The sequence below is a fragment of the Zootoca vivipara genome, chromosome 4, assembly GCF_963506605.1.
Source record: "Zootoca vivipara chromosome 4, rZooViv1.1, whole genome shotgun sequence".
Lineage (NCBI taxonomy): Eukaryota > Metazoa > Chordata > Lepidosauria > Squamata > Lacertidae > Zootoca > Zootoca vivipara.
Window position 1 is genome coordinate 52,076,039 of NC_083279.1, and position 16,335 is coordinate 52,092,373.

A 16,335-nucleotide genomic window follows, 5' to 3' on the forward strand; every position below is an offset into this window, starting at 1 on the left:
CAAATTATTCTTTCATGCTATGAGAACAAGTATTCAAGGAGTTTTGATCCCACCTCCACTGCATGTGACATTTCCTTCCCCCTTTTCTGGTTTCTGGTGAACCATACTTTGGTATGCAAAACTTAAAATGATCTTACATTGTCAGTGGTATTAATATTGTTTACTTGTCTTTCATTACTTACTGAAGAAAATAGAGTTGGCTCAATGTAATATGTTTCAGAAGCTGTTGGATCGATTTGACTATGATGACGAACCAGAAGCAGTAGAAGACACCAAGAAAGAGGAACCAACACCTCCTGTAATCTCTCAACCAACATTGTAAGATTTATGAGTCAGACCAGTACATGTTAAAATTTAAGGTGACATTGTAGAAGCCTAATGTTGCATATATAGGTTCTCTTCATTAGACTTCATTGTTTTGAACTCTTTTATTATGCAATATTTGATATTTATCAGTTCACTAAGGAACGCAAAATGCCCATATCCTGCAGTTACAGTTGAATATTATCACCTCAGCTTCAAAAATACTTAAATAGTGCCATCATTATAACAGCTAGAATACTGTTTCCATCCCTAATGAGCTTGCAGTCTAGAGTCTTGACAAAGATAAGCAACAGAAGGAGTGGAGCAAAGAGGGGAAGTTTGTATTCAGTTGGGGGACAATGCATGGGGAGGGGAGCACTGATGGCAGTCTGGGTTACTGTACTAAATTTTATGTCCTTAAAACGCTGCTTTAAAATCTCATTTATTGCTCAGTGGTTTTCCGGGTGAAGGTATGCAACAACCAGTTTATGCCCAGCTCCCGAATATAGACCAATATCAGCAACGAGTGCTTGGAATGCAGCAGGAACCTATGCTTCACCAGGTATTTGAAACATTTCCCTTATGCTCAGTACTTAATAAGTAGACATGCAGTACTTTGAAAGCTTGTTCTTGATTTTAAATTAATGGAAAATACCTATATATTCTTTTTTCTTCAAGGTCCCACTTCCTCCAAATGGACAAATGCCAAGTTATGGACTTCTACCTGCAACACAATTTCCTCCCATGACTCAGCCTGGGATGCAACCCTCACCCCAGGTGCAACAACCTTTCCAGCCTTCTTTTCCAGCACAAAGTGAACCACATACACAGAAACATTCACACCAGCAGGTAAATAACTTGCTATCTTTCCCCCCAGCTCTAATGCCATAAATTGCACCCAGAAAGAAATCTCAGGACCGTTCAGAAGAGTTCCATAGCGTATGCTTCAGTCACTGTTTCTTACCCTATTTTAATTTATCTGGATGTGTTTGTCACATTAGATTTCCAGTACATGTTAGACTCCTTTAGACTACTGAGTTTTAGTATGTTTAGTCACCCAAAGTGGTGGTGGCAGAACATTATTATGTTATGGTAGATTAATTCCTTAATCTTCTCAAAAAATTCTAATGTGCACTAGAATCTGTATACTTTAATATGTGCTTTGTGAAGGAATCTACAGTTATTGTATCTCCAATTTTAGTCCTTGATCAAAAAGGCAATATAGGCAATATTCAGACAATCATACTTTGGCTGAATAAGATGACACATGAACAAACATTTGGCTGTGCACACAGACTCTCTATGCATTTCCTTCATATGAACAAGCCAAACTAGAAAGTATTCTGTTGACTATGATCTCCTGTTTCGTTCAACCCAGGGAACAATGGTTTAGCAACAAAATTTGCACACCTTTAACTTGCACAATCACAGCTTTATGTATTTGGTGGCCAGTTCGCTGCAAGCACACAAATGAAACACACACAAGCCAGATAAGTTATTTCGGTACCATGTTTTCCCACACTGGAAAGAGCTTTTAAGCTCTCTGCCCTGCTTTTAAGCTCCCATGAGACCCTCCCAGAACCCCATAAGCAAGACGGAGAGCTTCTGTATGTGTGGAGCAATGTCTGCTCAGCGTACCAGCATCGGACAGGTAGTGGTGCTTGCGCAACCCTCCCGAACATAATCCCCGCACAAGTTGCGAGGCTACTGTAAATAGATTACATCTATGCCAGGATTTCACTGTCCAGTAACTGTAACAGAGCAGAAATCTCTTAATTGAACCCAGGTATCCTTTACACTGCACTGAGTAGAAGTTTTCAGTTTGTATAATTCTTTATTGGACAAAATCGTCAGGCAGTAAATTCTCACTTAAAGAAGTTAAACTTGCTCATTAGAAATATAAATACCTTAGTTACGTCAGATAATATAATACCCCTGTTTTCAGCTCAAATTATATATGGATTTAGCAAGGGTGTTGGATATTCCTGTCAAGCTTACATGCTTTATTTAACAACTAATACTTTAGATAGAATGTGATTGGTTTATCATTTTGCTGAAGCAAAATGATTGATTTATTGTAACCACTTACTTGTTTTCATTTGCTACAAGAGTTTGTATCCAACTAAATTTATACTTTGAGTAGACCCAGTCAAATCAGTGAAATTAAGTTAATCATAACACCCGTTGTCCACTGATTCCAGTAGGTTTGCTCCAAATATTATTTAGTAAGATACATCCCTAACTATGTTAATTAAACCACTTGAACAGCATTTCCTTAAGGAATCGTGTTTTTAAAATCTGTACATTTATGTACATATAAGTGAATATGAATTGTAATTTGAACCAAATGAAAATCTTTACATTTCAAATGCTATCTAATTTTAAATTCGAAACTGATCAAAAAGTGAAATTGACGAACAGCTGTGGTAATAAATCCTTTCCTCCCCACCCCCAGGAAATGGAAGTAGATCAGCCTCCTGTTCACGAAGGAAAGAGGCATGAGAGCAGAAAGTCAAGATCTAGATCTGCATCAAGGTAAGAAGTAGCAATTACATGTACATTTATAATCCACTAATAAGTACTAGAGTGTATCCAGATACAGGAATAATGTGAAAATCTCAAAAGCAGCAAGGTTTTAATCTCTTATCCTACAGTGTTGTTATTTATGGTTTTATACTTTGCTATTCAGTAACTGCTACATTCAATAATAGATCATTTGCATTCTGTGATTTCATACAAGGCATACGTAGGGACAAATGGGGTGTGGTTTTTCTAAGGCAGGTTCAGTTTCTTAGGGGTGTTTTGTTTGCATTTTGGGGCAGTGATAACCAGAAATACAGATCTTAAAAGGGTAAGTTTTCACTTAAAGATCTTAAAGGACAAGCCTTACTTATACAATAACAATTCTCAGATTTGGGGATGGGCAGAATTCAGTAGCAGCCAGCAAGTTACCTATGAATGTAAAACTTACTCTGTATTTTTAATATGTCCTTTAAATACTAGATCACCCAAAAGGAGAAGATCACGGTCTGGTTCTCGGACAAGAAGATCACGCCATCGCCGTTCCCGTTCCCGGGACAGACGCCGCCATTCCCCTCGATCCCGATCCCAAGAAAGGCGTGAAAGGGAGAGAGAGAAAGAGCGCAGAGCAAAAGGCCTTCCTCCAATCAAAACCGAAACTGTTAGTGGTGAGTATTTTTTCTCTTTCTTAGCAAGATGGAACAGTATTAATACATGCTGTCAAATGTGTTTTTGTCCTTGCTTTCTTTTTCCGGTAAGACAGCACTTCGGAACAGTAGGCAAAGTCAGAATGGCAAACTGATACTCTGCATCACTGTGTTAAATCCAATTTTTCAGTGCCATTTTATTACTGAGCTGGAGTCCTCTGAAAGTTTGAGAGCCACCAGTGTAGTAAAACTAAGTACCGGTATATACAGTGGTACCTCACAAGACGAATGCCTCGCGCAACGGAAAACTTGCAAGATGAAAGCGTTTTGCGTTGCGCGAGGGACTCTCAAGACGACGAGGTTTTCTATTTCCGCCGCTTTGTCTTGCAAAGTGCGGCCATAGAATGTAGCGTGGTAAGGCAGCAAAGGAAGATCACCTGTCAGCGCGGGAAGCTGACAGCTGATCTTCCTTTGCCTTCTTTCCACGCTACAGCTGGTTCCCCGGGGCTTGCCAAGCAGGCGGCAACAAGCCCCGGCAAGCAGCGCCCGTTCCCTGGAGCCGAAGTGCAGCGGGTGCTGCTTGTCGGGGCTTGTCACCGCCTGCCTTGGCAAGCCCCGGCAAGCAGCGCCTGCCGCGCTTCGGCACCGGGGGACGGAGCCGAAGTGTGGCGGGTGCTGCTTGCCGGGTCTTTTCGCCGCCTGCCTTCCCCGAGCCAAGGGGAAGGCAGGCGACAACAGCCTCTGCACTGCAGCGCTTTGCTCTGCCCCCCCTCCCGGTGCCGAAGCATGGCGGTGCAGAGGCTGTCGCCACCTGCCTTCCCCTTGGCTCGGGGAAGACAGGCGGCAGCAGCCCCACTTTCTACCGCTCGCCTCAGCGACAGTGGCACTGAGGCAGCCGATCCCGGGCTGGCCCGAGGGCGAGCGCAGCGCACGGGGGCGAGCAAGAGAAAGCGCGTGGCGGCTGAGGGGGCTGATCCGGCCTGTTCGCCCCGCGCGTTGCGCTCGCCCGAGGGCTTACCCAAGATCGGTCGCCTCAGCACCGTCGAGGCGAGCGGGAGAAAGTGCACGGCGCTTGCCCTCTGGCCGGCCCGGATCAGCTGCTTTAGTGCCGCGGCGAGCGGGAAAAAGCGCGCGGCGCTCGCCCTCTAGCGGCCTGGGTCGGTCCCCTAAGCGCCGTCGCCACCTCCCAGGAAACGCCCTGCCTCCCTCCGCCCGCCATACCTGCTGTCCGCCGTATCTTGCCAGAGCTTTCCATTTGCTCAAGGGAGTCTAGATCCCACCCATTCAGATTGTTGTATACTTTTCAAATTATTGCTAGCTCCTGATGCAAGTTGCCAATCAACTTTGACTTGTCACATTTTTAGTTTGCAGTACAACACTATGGGTAGGCCAGTTGGATAAACGAACATCACAGCAGGATGTTGGAGGTCTCCTAGAAGAGTTTGGACCAATTGAATCTATAAATGTGAGTATGAAATAAAATACAAGTTACGAGAAAATAAAATCATCCAGCTGAAACCATTTAAAGTGATTCATGTAGTATTCTTTTGCAACACGTGCTAGCAAATTTGTATAATTGTTTAAAAACAAACTGAAAACTTGTATCCAAAATTTTTGAGGGCTATGATTTTTTAAAAACGAACATTTTCAATGTTCTGATGTGAGAAATTGCTGTAAACAGTGCTGGATACTAGTAATAGATACAGAATGTTAATTATGGACTTTCTTTGTTTGCTACATTTCCTTGGAAACTTCTAAGAACTTAGAAATATTAAAAACACGCAAGTCCCAGTTCTTCTATTGCTGTACATACATTGTATCTTGGTTTATGTGAGGAGTAGTGAACTGGATCTGGCCAGTGGGGAGGATCCTTAACTTCCCTACCCCCATGGGCCAACTTTGACAGATGTGCAGGACATCAGGTGATGGACAGTTATTAAAGTTGAAGTCTATATAATCGCTGATTAGTGGTTACAGCAACCTACTTTGTAGGTGTGCTAATTGGTGCTGGGAGCATGCCTTCAAAGGAGTTTGCTGTAATCGCCAATCAGCTCCCTTGAAGTATATTTGGAGGAAGTGGTTTGGATTGAAACCGTAAATGGAGAATTTTTCCTCTGCAGATGTCTGGTATTGGCTGCACTGGTGAGTTCCCTGTTAGAAACTGCCTAGAGCAGCTGAGAGTAGAGTATTGGGGGTGGGGGGGTTGCTTTCTCCATTTTCAGAAAGCGCTTTGGATTCACAAAGGTGCTTGTTGCAGAGGAAAATTGCTCTGTTTGGAGGTAGTGAGTTGAAGTCAAACCTTTTCCTGCAAGTGAAGAGGGAGCTGCACCATGAGGAAGTTTCTAGTGGAAAAACTCTCCTGAGCATCCTGGGATCATTGGGGTTCCCTGTCAGTTCTGATCAGTATTAACAGGGAACTCACATATAATGACATGTCTTTGTCGAGTGGACATGGTTTGTGGCAAATGACCTTGCAGACCAAACTGAGACCTTTGGCAATTAGCGTTAAGGGCTAGAGGTTTCTCTCCACTGATTTACGCCTTAAAAGGAAATAAGGCGCACATTCAAACAGATTTCTTGTTACTTTGCACCTTTTCCCTGCAAAATTTAAGGAAATTCCTGTTTAATAGTAGTGCAATGTTTTTATGCTTAAAACAGATGATACCACCAAGGGGATGTGCCTATATTGTAATGGTGGAAAGACAAGATGCATACCGTGCTCTTCAGAAACTGAGTCGTGGGAACTTTAAAGTGAATCAGAAATTTATAAAGGTATTGGATATATTTTTCAATAAAAAGTTAACTTATAGGATGAAATGCACATTGTCCCTCAATCCCCTCCCTAAAGAATATTTCTATGGGATAATGTTTTCAAGAGGGAAGAGAGGAAGGAGCACTTTCATTGTGCAAACAGAAATTGGTTTGCTGCAGACACCATTGTCATCCATAGTAATCAATTAATCCAGAGGGTTTTTTGGGGGGGGGGAAATGGTAGCAGTAAGAAAAACCCCATGCAGCTCGGGGGGGGGGAAGGGAATGTTTATTTAATGATAACACTATGTGATGGATGAGCCACGTGGTAAGCTCCTACAAACAGAATGGATCACCATGTTATTTGGAGGCAGTTTATGTGGCTTGCGTAAAGTTAAAGGGACCCCTGGCCATTAAGTTCAGTTGTGGACGACTCTGGAGTTGCTGCTCTCATCTCAGTTTACTGGCCGAGGGAGCCGGCCGGCATTTGTCCGCAGACAGCTTCTGGATCATGTGGCCGGCATGACTAAGCCGCTTCTGGCAAACCAGAGCAGCGAACAGAAATGCCATTTATCTTCCCGCCTGAGTGGTACCTATTTATCTACTTGCACTTTGACGTGCTTTCAACCTGCTAGGTGGGCAGGAGCAGGGACCGAGCAACAGGAGCTCACCCCGTTGTGGGGATTCGAACTGCCGACCTTCTGATCGGCAAGCCCTGCTTGGTTTAGACCACAGAGCCACCTGCGGGGCTTGCATAGGACTGCTTAATTATGTGACACTGTCTTTGGTCATCTCGTTGCAAGAATTTTTCACAGGGCTATGATATGTTATTCTTTGCAGATTTCCCATTGTATGTGGGCTGTGTTGAATGTGAGTCACGCTCAGAGTAGACCCGCTGAAATAAATGGACATGACAAACTTAGGTCTATTCATTTCAATGGGTCTACTCTTGGGTAAAACGTTTTGCTTTCTGACTTTAGTTGTGCTGAACAAGTACAGGTTCACTGTAGGAAGGAAATCACTAGTATGTTGCTGTTTTCCTTTAGATTGCGTGGGCTTTAAATAAAGGAATTAAACCAGACTATAAGCAGTATTGGGATGTAGAATTAGGCGTTACCTACATACCATGGGGTAAAGTTAAGCCTGAAGATCTGGAAAGCTTCTGTGAAGGAGGAATGCTGGACAATGAAACACTTAGTCCTGGTAAGAGATAAATATATGGAAAACAAATATTTATTGTTGAAGTATTTATGATCGTGGTGCTATAAAATTTGTTAGTGGGTCGTAAAACACTCACGGACCCACGCCACCAACCTTTAATGGCACCCAGCACGCTCCCAGCTGTCTCTGTTAAAATTCTTCTTCTTCTCGGACCCAGCAGTGTTACTGCACAACTGGAAATCGGATAGCAGTCGTTGTCTTCAAGAAATCAAGCACACCGTAGCTTCTAAACTAACAAACTTATTTACAGATACTTAACATAATACATCTAAACCAACAGAACTAAGCTGCATGTTAGCAGCGCTCTTATCTCTAAACACTCCTCCACAGATCTCCTCTCTCCTAGCTCTCTCATCTCATGCTCAAACTCTCTCCAACTAACACATTTCACTCAACTCAAAGTACATTCTCTTTACAGCATGAATAAGAACATCTGAGAGTGTTTTTAACTCCTTGCTTTCCAGAATCCCAACATTTATTTAAGGAAAGGTCTTACAAGTGAAATAATTTGAATCTGTTAAAAAAAAGTCACTTGTTTTACTCTGCTTGCTTTGGGGCAGAACTTTAGGAGATGCTTGTAAGTAGAACTTCACTTGAACGTGAATCACCTTGGAGCGTGAAATCTAATTCAAACATAAATTCTAATACTTACTTGGTAGTGTGATAGAGGGCTGATAATTAGGGAATAGCAGAGATATTTGTTCAGTCAATTTTTACCTGATTTGATGCTTATATACCTCCTTGTGGTATGGAATGCAGCTCCTGGTCTGATTACACACATATGCAGATAATGCAGTACAGTTTCAATGTGGACAAAAATAGTTATATTTAAAAGAATTTGATAAAATGCCTGCTTTATGAGGAAATCCATATTTTACATAAAATATGTTATGTACAAAGTGTATAAAATTTAAATGCAGATTTTTGTGTGCGCTCTTTAAAAAGAATCACATAAATTGAGCTGAATGGGACCTATGAGGGGCTGCAGGAGAAAGAGGAAGGTGAATTTTGGTTGTGGGAATGGAAGTCTGTGTGTGCAGTGTTGGATTCTACCCTATGTGCCTGTTATGAAGATAGATAATGGGGCTGCAGGATAAACATTTCAAACAAATCTGTGCTTTTGCTGAACAAACTATATGTGCACATTCCAAAAAATTTCTTTTGTCACCTTAAACAGATTCCGATAGTATTTCTGATTGCCATTGGGGCAGATAAGTGGGCTAGCCATGATGTATACATATCATCAGTTAATGCATTAATTAAATTAATGCAGACTTTACACTTGCATTTTAAGGCAGAAATTGAGATTAAATATTTTGCATTCTTATAATTGATGTTTATATCGTTCCTGTAGAATGGAAAGGAATTCCCAAAAAATCAGAAAACCAAGTAGCCCAGAATGGAGGCGCGGGAGACGCTGCACATAATGAACAAACTTCTCCGGTTGCTAAAAATATGTCCATTCAAATGCCTGTTCCCATGCCCACACCAATAACAGTGCCTCCACCACAGGTAAGTTGTTTTTCTCTTTTTGATTTCTCATTTCTGCACATGACAATTTTAAAGCTTGGTTCATCTTGTTATTGAGAAGTAAGATGCAATTTCATGCACTGTTTTGACATGCTGACACACATACCATATGATGGTATTACAGTACAGCTTTTGCAGGATGAAAATTCACATTTGAAACACAGCAAGATTTAGTACTAACTAAAAGTGTACCTGATACAGAAGTAATACAGTATCAGAATTTGTTGCTTTGAAGGAGCATTCAAATGGACAAATCACGTGGTACAACCTGTTATAGTATCTTTGTTGTGTCAAAAAGCAATGTGATAATTTAGCCTTAGATTGATTACATAAGGACTATAGGTTTAACTTAACCTAATAACTTGTTGACAAATTGGTTAAAGGTAAAGGGACCCCTGACCATTAGGTCCAGTCATGGACGACTCTGGGGTTGCAGTGCTCATCTCGCATTATTGGCCGAGGGAGCCGGCGTACAGCTTCCGGGTCATGTGGCCAGCATGACTAAGCTGCTTCTGGCGAATCAGAGTAGCACACAGAAACGCCGTTTACCTTCCTGCTGGAGCGGTCCCTACTTGCACTTTGATGTGCTTTCAAACTGTTAGGTGGGCAGGAGCTGGGACCGAGGAACGGGAGCTCACCCCGCTGCAGGGATTCGAACCGCTGACCTTCTGATCGGCAAGCCCTAGGCTCAGTGGTTTAACCCACAGCGCCACTCGTGTCCCGACAAATTAGTTAAATGATGGCAAAACATGCGGGGCCATCAGCACTGAAACTTGATTTATGTGTTAATTGCATTAGTTGAAAAGCAAACTTCGTCTTATAATATGTGCATAATATCTGATAAATTAACAGCTCTAAGATTTTATGCAAGTGAAATTGTCTTTCTCTTACCTATGAACAGTCCAATTATAGGTCTTTTATTGAAGATCCTTTGCCAAGAGGTGAAGTTTAACTGTACAATCTAAAGATACCACTTAAAAGGAAGGGAATCTTTTAATCAGCTTTCACCAACCTTTTATCCTCTAGATGTTTTAGACTATTTTCCCCATCGGCCACAGCTGATGGAGTTGTGGCCCAAATTGTTTTCAGGGCATCGGGGTGAGAAAGGCTGATTTAAATGCTGCTGGAGCTTTCTGTATTGCTTTTTATTCAGCACACAACAAAGCAAATGCGTTCTTCATTTTTAAAAGCAACGTTTCTCATTAGTTGATGGCAGATTCCGAAATGACAACTACAAAGAAAGCTCCTTGTGATTCCACTCAAAAACAGTTTTAGTTAGATAAAGCGTCTACACATTATTTGGAGAGAGAGAGAATTCTAATAATTGGCTTTATTAAATGTCACACGAAATCTTTGTGCTCTGTAAGTCAATATCTATGGGTAAAAAGCTGTAGAATTAATTGGTGAGTAAATCTTTTCATTCCACTGTAGGTTCCACCACATCAGCCAGGACCTCCAATGGTTGGTACACTTCAGCCACCTACATTTACCCCTCCCATGGGAATGCCACCTCCAGGATTTGGTCCTGGAGTTCCACCTCCGCCTTTTTTGAGGCCTGGCTTCAACCCAATGCATTTGCCTCCAGGTAATTAAACATTCTCATAATTTTCATACATATGAATTGTGAATCTACTACAGCCTAGTGACACCCAGATATTTTGGACTCCAACTCCCATTATTTGTGACCATTGCCATGCTGCTTGGGGTGGATGGGAGATGTAGTTCAAAACATATGTAGGGCATCAAGTTGTGGAAAGGTGCTCCTTTCCTTTTAAGGAGAAGAGAAAACTCCTGGAAAAGACCCTGATGTTGGGAATGACTGAGGGCAGAAGGAGAAGGGGACGATAGAGGACGAGATGGTTGGACAGTGTTCTCAAAGCTACCAACATGAGTTTGAGCAAACTGCAGGAGGCAGAGGAAGACAGGAGTGCTTGGTGTGCTCTGGTCTGTGGGGTCACGAAGAATTGGACACAACTAAACAACAACAACATAAAGGATTTCTGTTGTAGTGATGCTTTGTTATTTCTGTCTTCATAGGTTTCCTTCCTCCTGGACCACCGCCACCTATTAACCCCCCAGTTTCAGTTCCTCCGGTCTCTGTTCCTCCTTCTCCAGGAGTAAACATCCCAAACTGTAAGTCTAATTTGTTATGTTATTAAAGTTGATGGTAATGTAAATGCATGCCATTTAAAATATCTCTGTTAATATCACTGTTCTAGCTACTGTGGCCAATATAAATGAAGACACTACAAAAGACTCTTCTGTGGGAAACCCCATTCCAACAGTAGTTTCTGCAGCTAGAGGAAATGCTGAAAATGCAGATGGCTCCAAAGGATATCCAAATGCTCTGCCACCCGTAACTTCTACAAGTATCTCAGCTTCTGTCACCCAACCAGTTCCACTCCTTGGTAAGTTCACTTTTCAGTTGCTGGATATATGTGTGCTTTTTCTTTCTGTCAAAAGTACTCATTCTACTTTGTCAATAGTTAGGAAGTCAAAATTTTAGAAAACAAAGTGTTTTCCTTTGTAATTTGGTGGGGAGTAAAGCATTTAACGGTGCAAGTACCCACTGTAAATAATGAAAGATTGAAGCAGTAATTCAGTATTGAGAAATGATTATGTTAGGTACGTTTTAGTAAAACAAATCCAGGAGACTCAGGAAGTATATAAGCCGATTCAGGGTTCTGGGTTTACTTTTGCCAGAGATATTTTTTTTCCTGGTCACCTATGGCTGTGTATAGTAATGTCTGAAACCAGGAGTCGGTGTAGGTATGTAGATGATCCTGAAGATGAACTGTTTTCTCCCTGCCTTTATTCCTTAAAATATTCATTCCCACATTGTGCTGTCCCCTTAGCTTCTGGGATAACCTCAGGACTGGGGGCTAAATGCATGTCTCAGGGCTCTCTTTCTAGCCCTCAGGCCTCTCCATAGGCCACACTCCCACTCAGGCTACTCTCTCTCTCTCCTCGGGCCACACACCTCTCTGGCCATTCTTTATGCCCTCCTTCAGTGTTTTTTGCTTGCTGGAATCTGTCCTTAAACTATGGTAATGACACTTTTTGGATAGGGAAGTATGTGTGCATGCACACAGAAACCTCTCACTTCTGTATAGCTGGAATGAGGTTTACTATATGAAGGTAAGAGTCACATCTGTTATTTCACCAACTTTTGCCCCAACCACTCACATGCAGCTTCCAGAATGTTGCCCGTGAAGTAATTCAGCCCTCAGACTGGAAGTAGCTTTTATGGTTGACACAAAGAGCCAGGCAATCAGTGGTGTGCAAAACATCTTCTCCTGAAACCCAGAACAGGTTTCTCCTGAGCTCAATTCCAAACAGTAGCTTGTACGTTTGCCCAAATGCAGTAAATGTGCTTACAACTACAATTAGGTATGTCTGTACACATCCTAATATAGAGGTCTGAACCCGAGCATACAAGAAAGATGTAACCATCCCCAAACTTCGGCCCTCCAGATGTTTTGGACTACAATTCCCATCATCCCTGACCACTGGTGCTGTTAGCTAGGGATCATGGGAGTTGTAGGCCAAAACATCTGGAGGGCCACAGTTTGGGGATGCCTGATCTAATGCCATTTCTTCTCATCTGTTTCCTTATGAATTGTCTACCATTTTGTCACCTGAATTTCTCACCACTGCAGACTTGCATTCCATACACTTACACATTTCCAGGAAAGGGGATAATGCATTGAGAGTGGGGTTCTTTTTGACCCAGGCTGCCTTTCTAGAAGACCTCATTTATCACACAACTCTTAAATGTATCACAATCAGTTGTCAAATCACCTGAATTACTGCTTCCACAACTTTTTTTGGGAAAGCTTTGCTAAAATTGCACTTCCTTGGTTTGAAACTTCCTTATTTCCACTTTGGAATATGCAAGCTGTTGGCAACCCTTTGTGAATATTTTCCACAGCTTTGGTTGTATATACAGCATTCCAAGCACAATATTGTCTTAATATGCCATATACATATGGGTAATCAATCAATAATTTTATTTGTATGCCGCCTTTTCAAAGTCAAAAGCATGCTGAAGATGGCTTGCAACATATACAAAATTACATAACTACAAACATAACAAAAGTAGCCATAAGCAATAAACAAAACATCAAAAGGTAGACAAACAGATTGAATAATTTCCATGTAAATCAAGCTCCAAAATAGAAATACAAAGAATAAAGAGCAACAACAGTATCAACCCTGCCTCCAATAAAACTCCTTAAACAGTACCACTGCCTGAGATTCTGTTCAGCAGCCTCAGCTTTTGTAGCTAGAGTCAGTCAAGGCTCTGCCCTCCCAGGTGGGAAAAGGCCTGCAAGGCAGGGAGCAGGTCTTCCAGGACTCATAGCCAAGTCAGTCGGAAATCACATATAATTGTACAAGCATAATTGTTGTCATCAGTGATTCATATTCTCTCTCTCTCTCTCTCTCTCTCTCTCTGTGTGTGTGTGTGTGAGTGAGAGAGAGAGGGGGGGGGAGACGATTACCCAAATGTCACAACGCCTGGTCTTAGGAAATATTCTAGGAAGACAAATTCTATAATCCCTGGTACTGTTGTGCCTAATGAAAATCTGGAGGGAACTGAAATGTTTCCTTTTAAGCTGTACTGGAGAAAAGCATTTAAGGGACTGATGTAAAAAACATCTGTGCAGTTATGCCTGGAAAGCTATGCAGTGGTACCTCGGGTTAAGAACTTAATTCGTTCTGGAGGTCTGTTCTTAACCTGAAACTGTTCTTATCCTGAGGTACCACTTTAGCTAATGGGGCCTCCCACTGCCGCCATGCTGCCGCCACACAATTTCTGTTCTCATCCTGAAGCAAAGTTCCTAATCCGAGGTACTATTTCTGGGTTAGCGGAGTCTGTAACCCTGAAGTGTCTGTAACCCGAGGTACCACTGTATAACTATCCGGCTGAGATATGGGACCTCAAGTGTTTTAAGAAACTTTTATTTCTCTAGTTGAGGTGACTACATTCTACACAAGCTTGATCAACATATCTAAGTTTATTTAAAGTAGCGTTCAGTTTTATGGGGAATGGTATGAGTACCTGCTTGACAGATCACAGTTCTGAGGCATTGCAGGTGGAAATTGGTAAGATAAATATTCCTAACTTCTGCATGGAATCGGACATATAACAATGAATTCAGAATACCCGAACATCTTGAGCCTAAAGAACTGCAGGAAGGCTATCAGCAATAGATGTCATCAAGACATAAGGACTGCCAACTATCCACAATTCATTTTTCTCCAGACTGTTTCTATCAGCTTTCTTGCTTACTTCCTGCAAACATTATATAAATTCTGAAATTGCATGGCAGGCTTTGAAGGAAAGAAGGGATAAAACTGGGTGTCATCAATATACTGGAGGTACCACTCTTCAAAATTGACACCTATCTAATGCTTTGGCATCTTACACACATTGAACATAATGGAGGTCATATGACATACTGCAGTAGTGATACCAACGAAAAGTACATTATTTGGGCCTCTCAGAAGTCTTTTGTAAAAAGCAGTGATTAATACTTCAGAGCAGGCTCATGCTCATGACAGCTTGTATTCACTTGATCGTCATATCAGTGGTCTTTGAAGTAGAATTTTTTTAAAAAACAAATCTTTTGATTCCTTAACATGAATGGTGGCTCAGGGCACAATCTCAGTGTCATATCAAGTTCTGCTCAGAAGTTGGATGAAGTGCAAGAGTATATGAATTGCAAAGGCACAACCAGCTGGCAGTCTCCTGGAAGGGAGATGGAATTTGCTTAAGTGAAAAATAAAAATGCAGAGAATCCACCTTCTTTAACTTCTTAATTACTGGTTTTCATCTGTCAATATGAGTCTTGACTCCTGTGCACAAATGCTTGCATGAGTTCTTCCAGGTATCCTTTCTGGTGGTCATACTAAATGAAACGGATGTATTTAAACAGGATTGACCTGAGCCTTCCACATACAGTTTGGGTAAAGCAGAGCATGAGAGGATATTGTACATTTTCAAATGTGTCGGTCTTAATTTCTGTTCTCAGTCTGACGAGGTGTAGAATGTCTTGATGTTTCAGAAAGCAAATCCCATTCCTTTTGCAATATTCACTGTTGACAAATGGCTACCATTTAATGAAGTTGCATATACATACTGAATAAGTTAACTCAGACTTAATCCAGATTTTACAAAGTGAGGCATGGCTGAACAGCTGCTGCTCTATGGTTGGAGCCGCATGCTGCGCCAGTGTTGAAAAGTACTGATGTGGTTGAGGCATATTATGTGGTCCTTGTGCTAGCAAAGTACGCCTGGAAGCTTGCCACTTTTACTGGCATAGGAACCTGTATACAGTCTGCTGGATCTACATATCTTCTCTTGAAAATGAGCCTGTGGTTTAGAGATAGCCCAGTTCAAAAGTTGTTTTGTAGCAGCAGTATCCTCACATTTATAATACTTGAATCCTCTTTAAGAGCAACTGGATTCTATAACCCTATGTATATTGTGTAGTTATTTCTGGATGCCACCAACAACAGAGGTTCATAATACTTAAAGGTGTGTGGAAGCGGCTTCTGCTAAGTCTTTCATTCAAGGCCTGTGAAAGCTAAACTAGTTCTATGCAGTAATTTTAATGAAAAGCTTTCTCAGATTTTTAAAGTTCCTGTGATTTTAAATAGCATAAAAGTTCATGTTTTAAAGGCTATGAAATCATAGCTTGAGGAAATTTTGAGGCACATAACTTAATCTGAAAGCTGCCTAAACTGTCCTGGGGGAGGGAGCGAATCTTCTGTACAGAGAACAACATGGAAGAATGCATCACACATGAATGGAAAACAGGAAGATTCTTCTGAGGAGACTACCCAGAGTTGCTTTTGGTTTGGAGTATCTTATGTAGACACATTTCTGGCAAAATTCTAAGCATTTTCAAGTGACATGCCGGCTCTGCCATGTAGAAATGTGACATACAGACTATAATGCTTTCCAGATGTGTCAGGAAAAAGGGTCCTAGATTGCTGCCATTTTTACAGATACAGTTCCAGAAAAGTTGGGGGTGGCTGATCCCCCAAGTAATGTTTCCAAATGGGAATGCGGATTTGATAGCTTTAAAAAGTTGAATCGCAAATAGTCCACAGTTTTATGAGTTTAAATGATTAAACAAGAGTGTGATGTAACTTTGAATTGAAATATACATAAACATTGGTTCACAACACTACATTGTTTCTTTAAATGTTGACAGGAAGTAACTGAAATTCTGCACTAAGAAAATATGAACTCTGCAACCTGCATGAGTTATGCAGCTAAACCAATTTTGTATAATTTATTTTGTTCATGATCTGAAAGGGGAAGCATAAGGCCTAGGTTCCTCCGCCCCTCAGT

At 41.6% G+C, this 16,335-nt stretch overlaps 1 protein-coding gene across 4 annotated transcripts in view; it reads left to right on the plus strand.

Annotated features, from left to right (window-relative positions):
• SCAF4 (SR-related CTD associated factor 4) overlaps nt 1-16,335 on the plus strand; it is a 42,895-nt gene that overhangs the window by 19,682 nt on the left and 6,878 nt on the right. For 3 of the 4 annotated variants that reach the window (XM_035114327.2, XM_035114329.2, XM_035114326.2), the window contains 12 exons: nt 221-318; nt 757-865; nt 982-1,152; nt 2,759-2,838; nt 3,307-3,491; nt 4,835-4,935; nt 6,129-6,242; nt 7,268-7,424; nt 8,797-8,954; nt 10,404-10,557; nt 11,010-11,105; nt 11,192-11,380. In XM_035114327.2, the coding sequence (XP_034970218.2) occupies nt 221-318; nt 757-865; nt 982-1,152; nt 2,759-2,838; nt 3,307-3,491; nt 4,835-4,935; nt 6,129-6,242; nt 7,268-7,424; nt 8,797-8,954; nt 10,404-10,557; nt 11,010-11,105; nt 11,192-11,380 (1,612 nt within the window). The remainder of the gene's footprint in view (nt 1-220; nt 319-756; nt 866-981; nt 1,153-2,758; nt 2,839-3,306; nt 3,492-4,834; nt 4,936-6,128; nt 6,243-7,267; nt 7,425-8,796; nt 8,955-10,403; nt 10,558-11,009; nt 11,106-11,191; nt 11,381-16,335) is intronic. The other variant, XM_035114328.2, reaches the window with a different exon arrangement.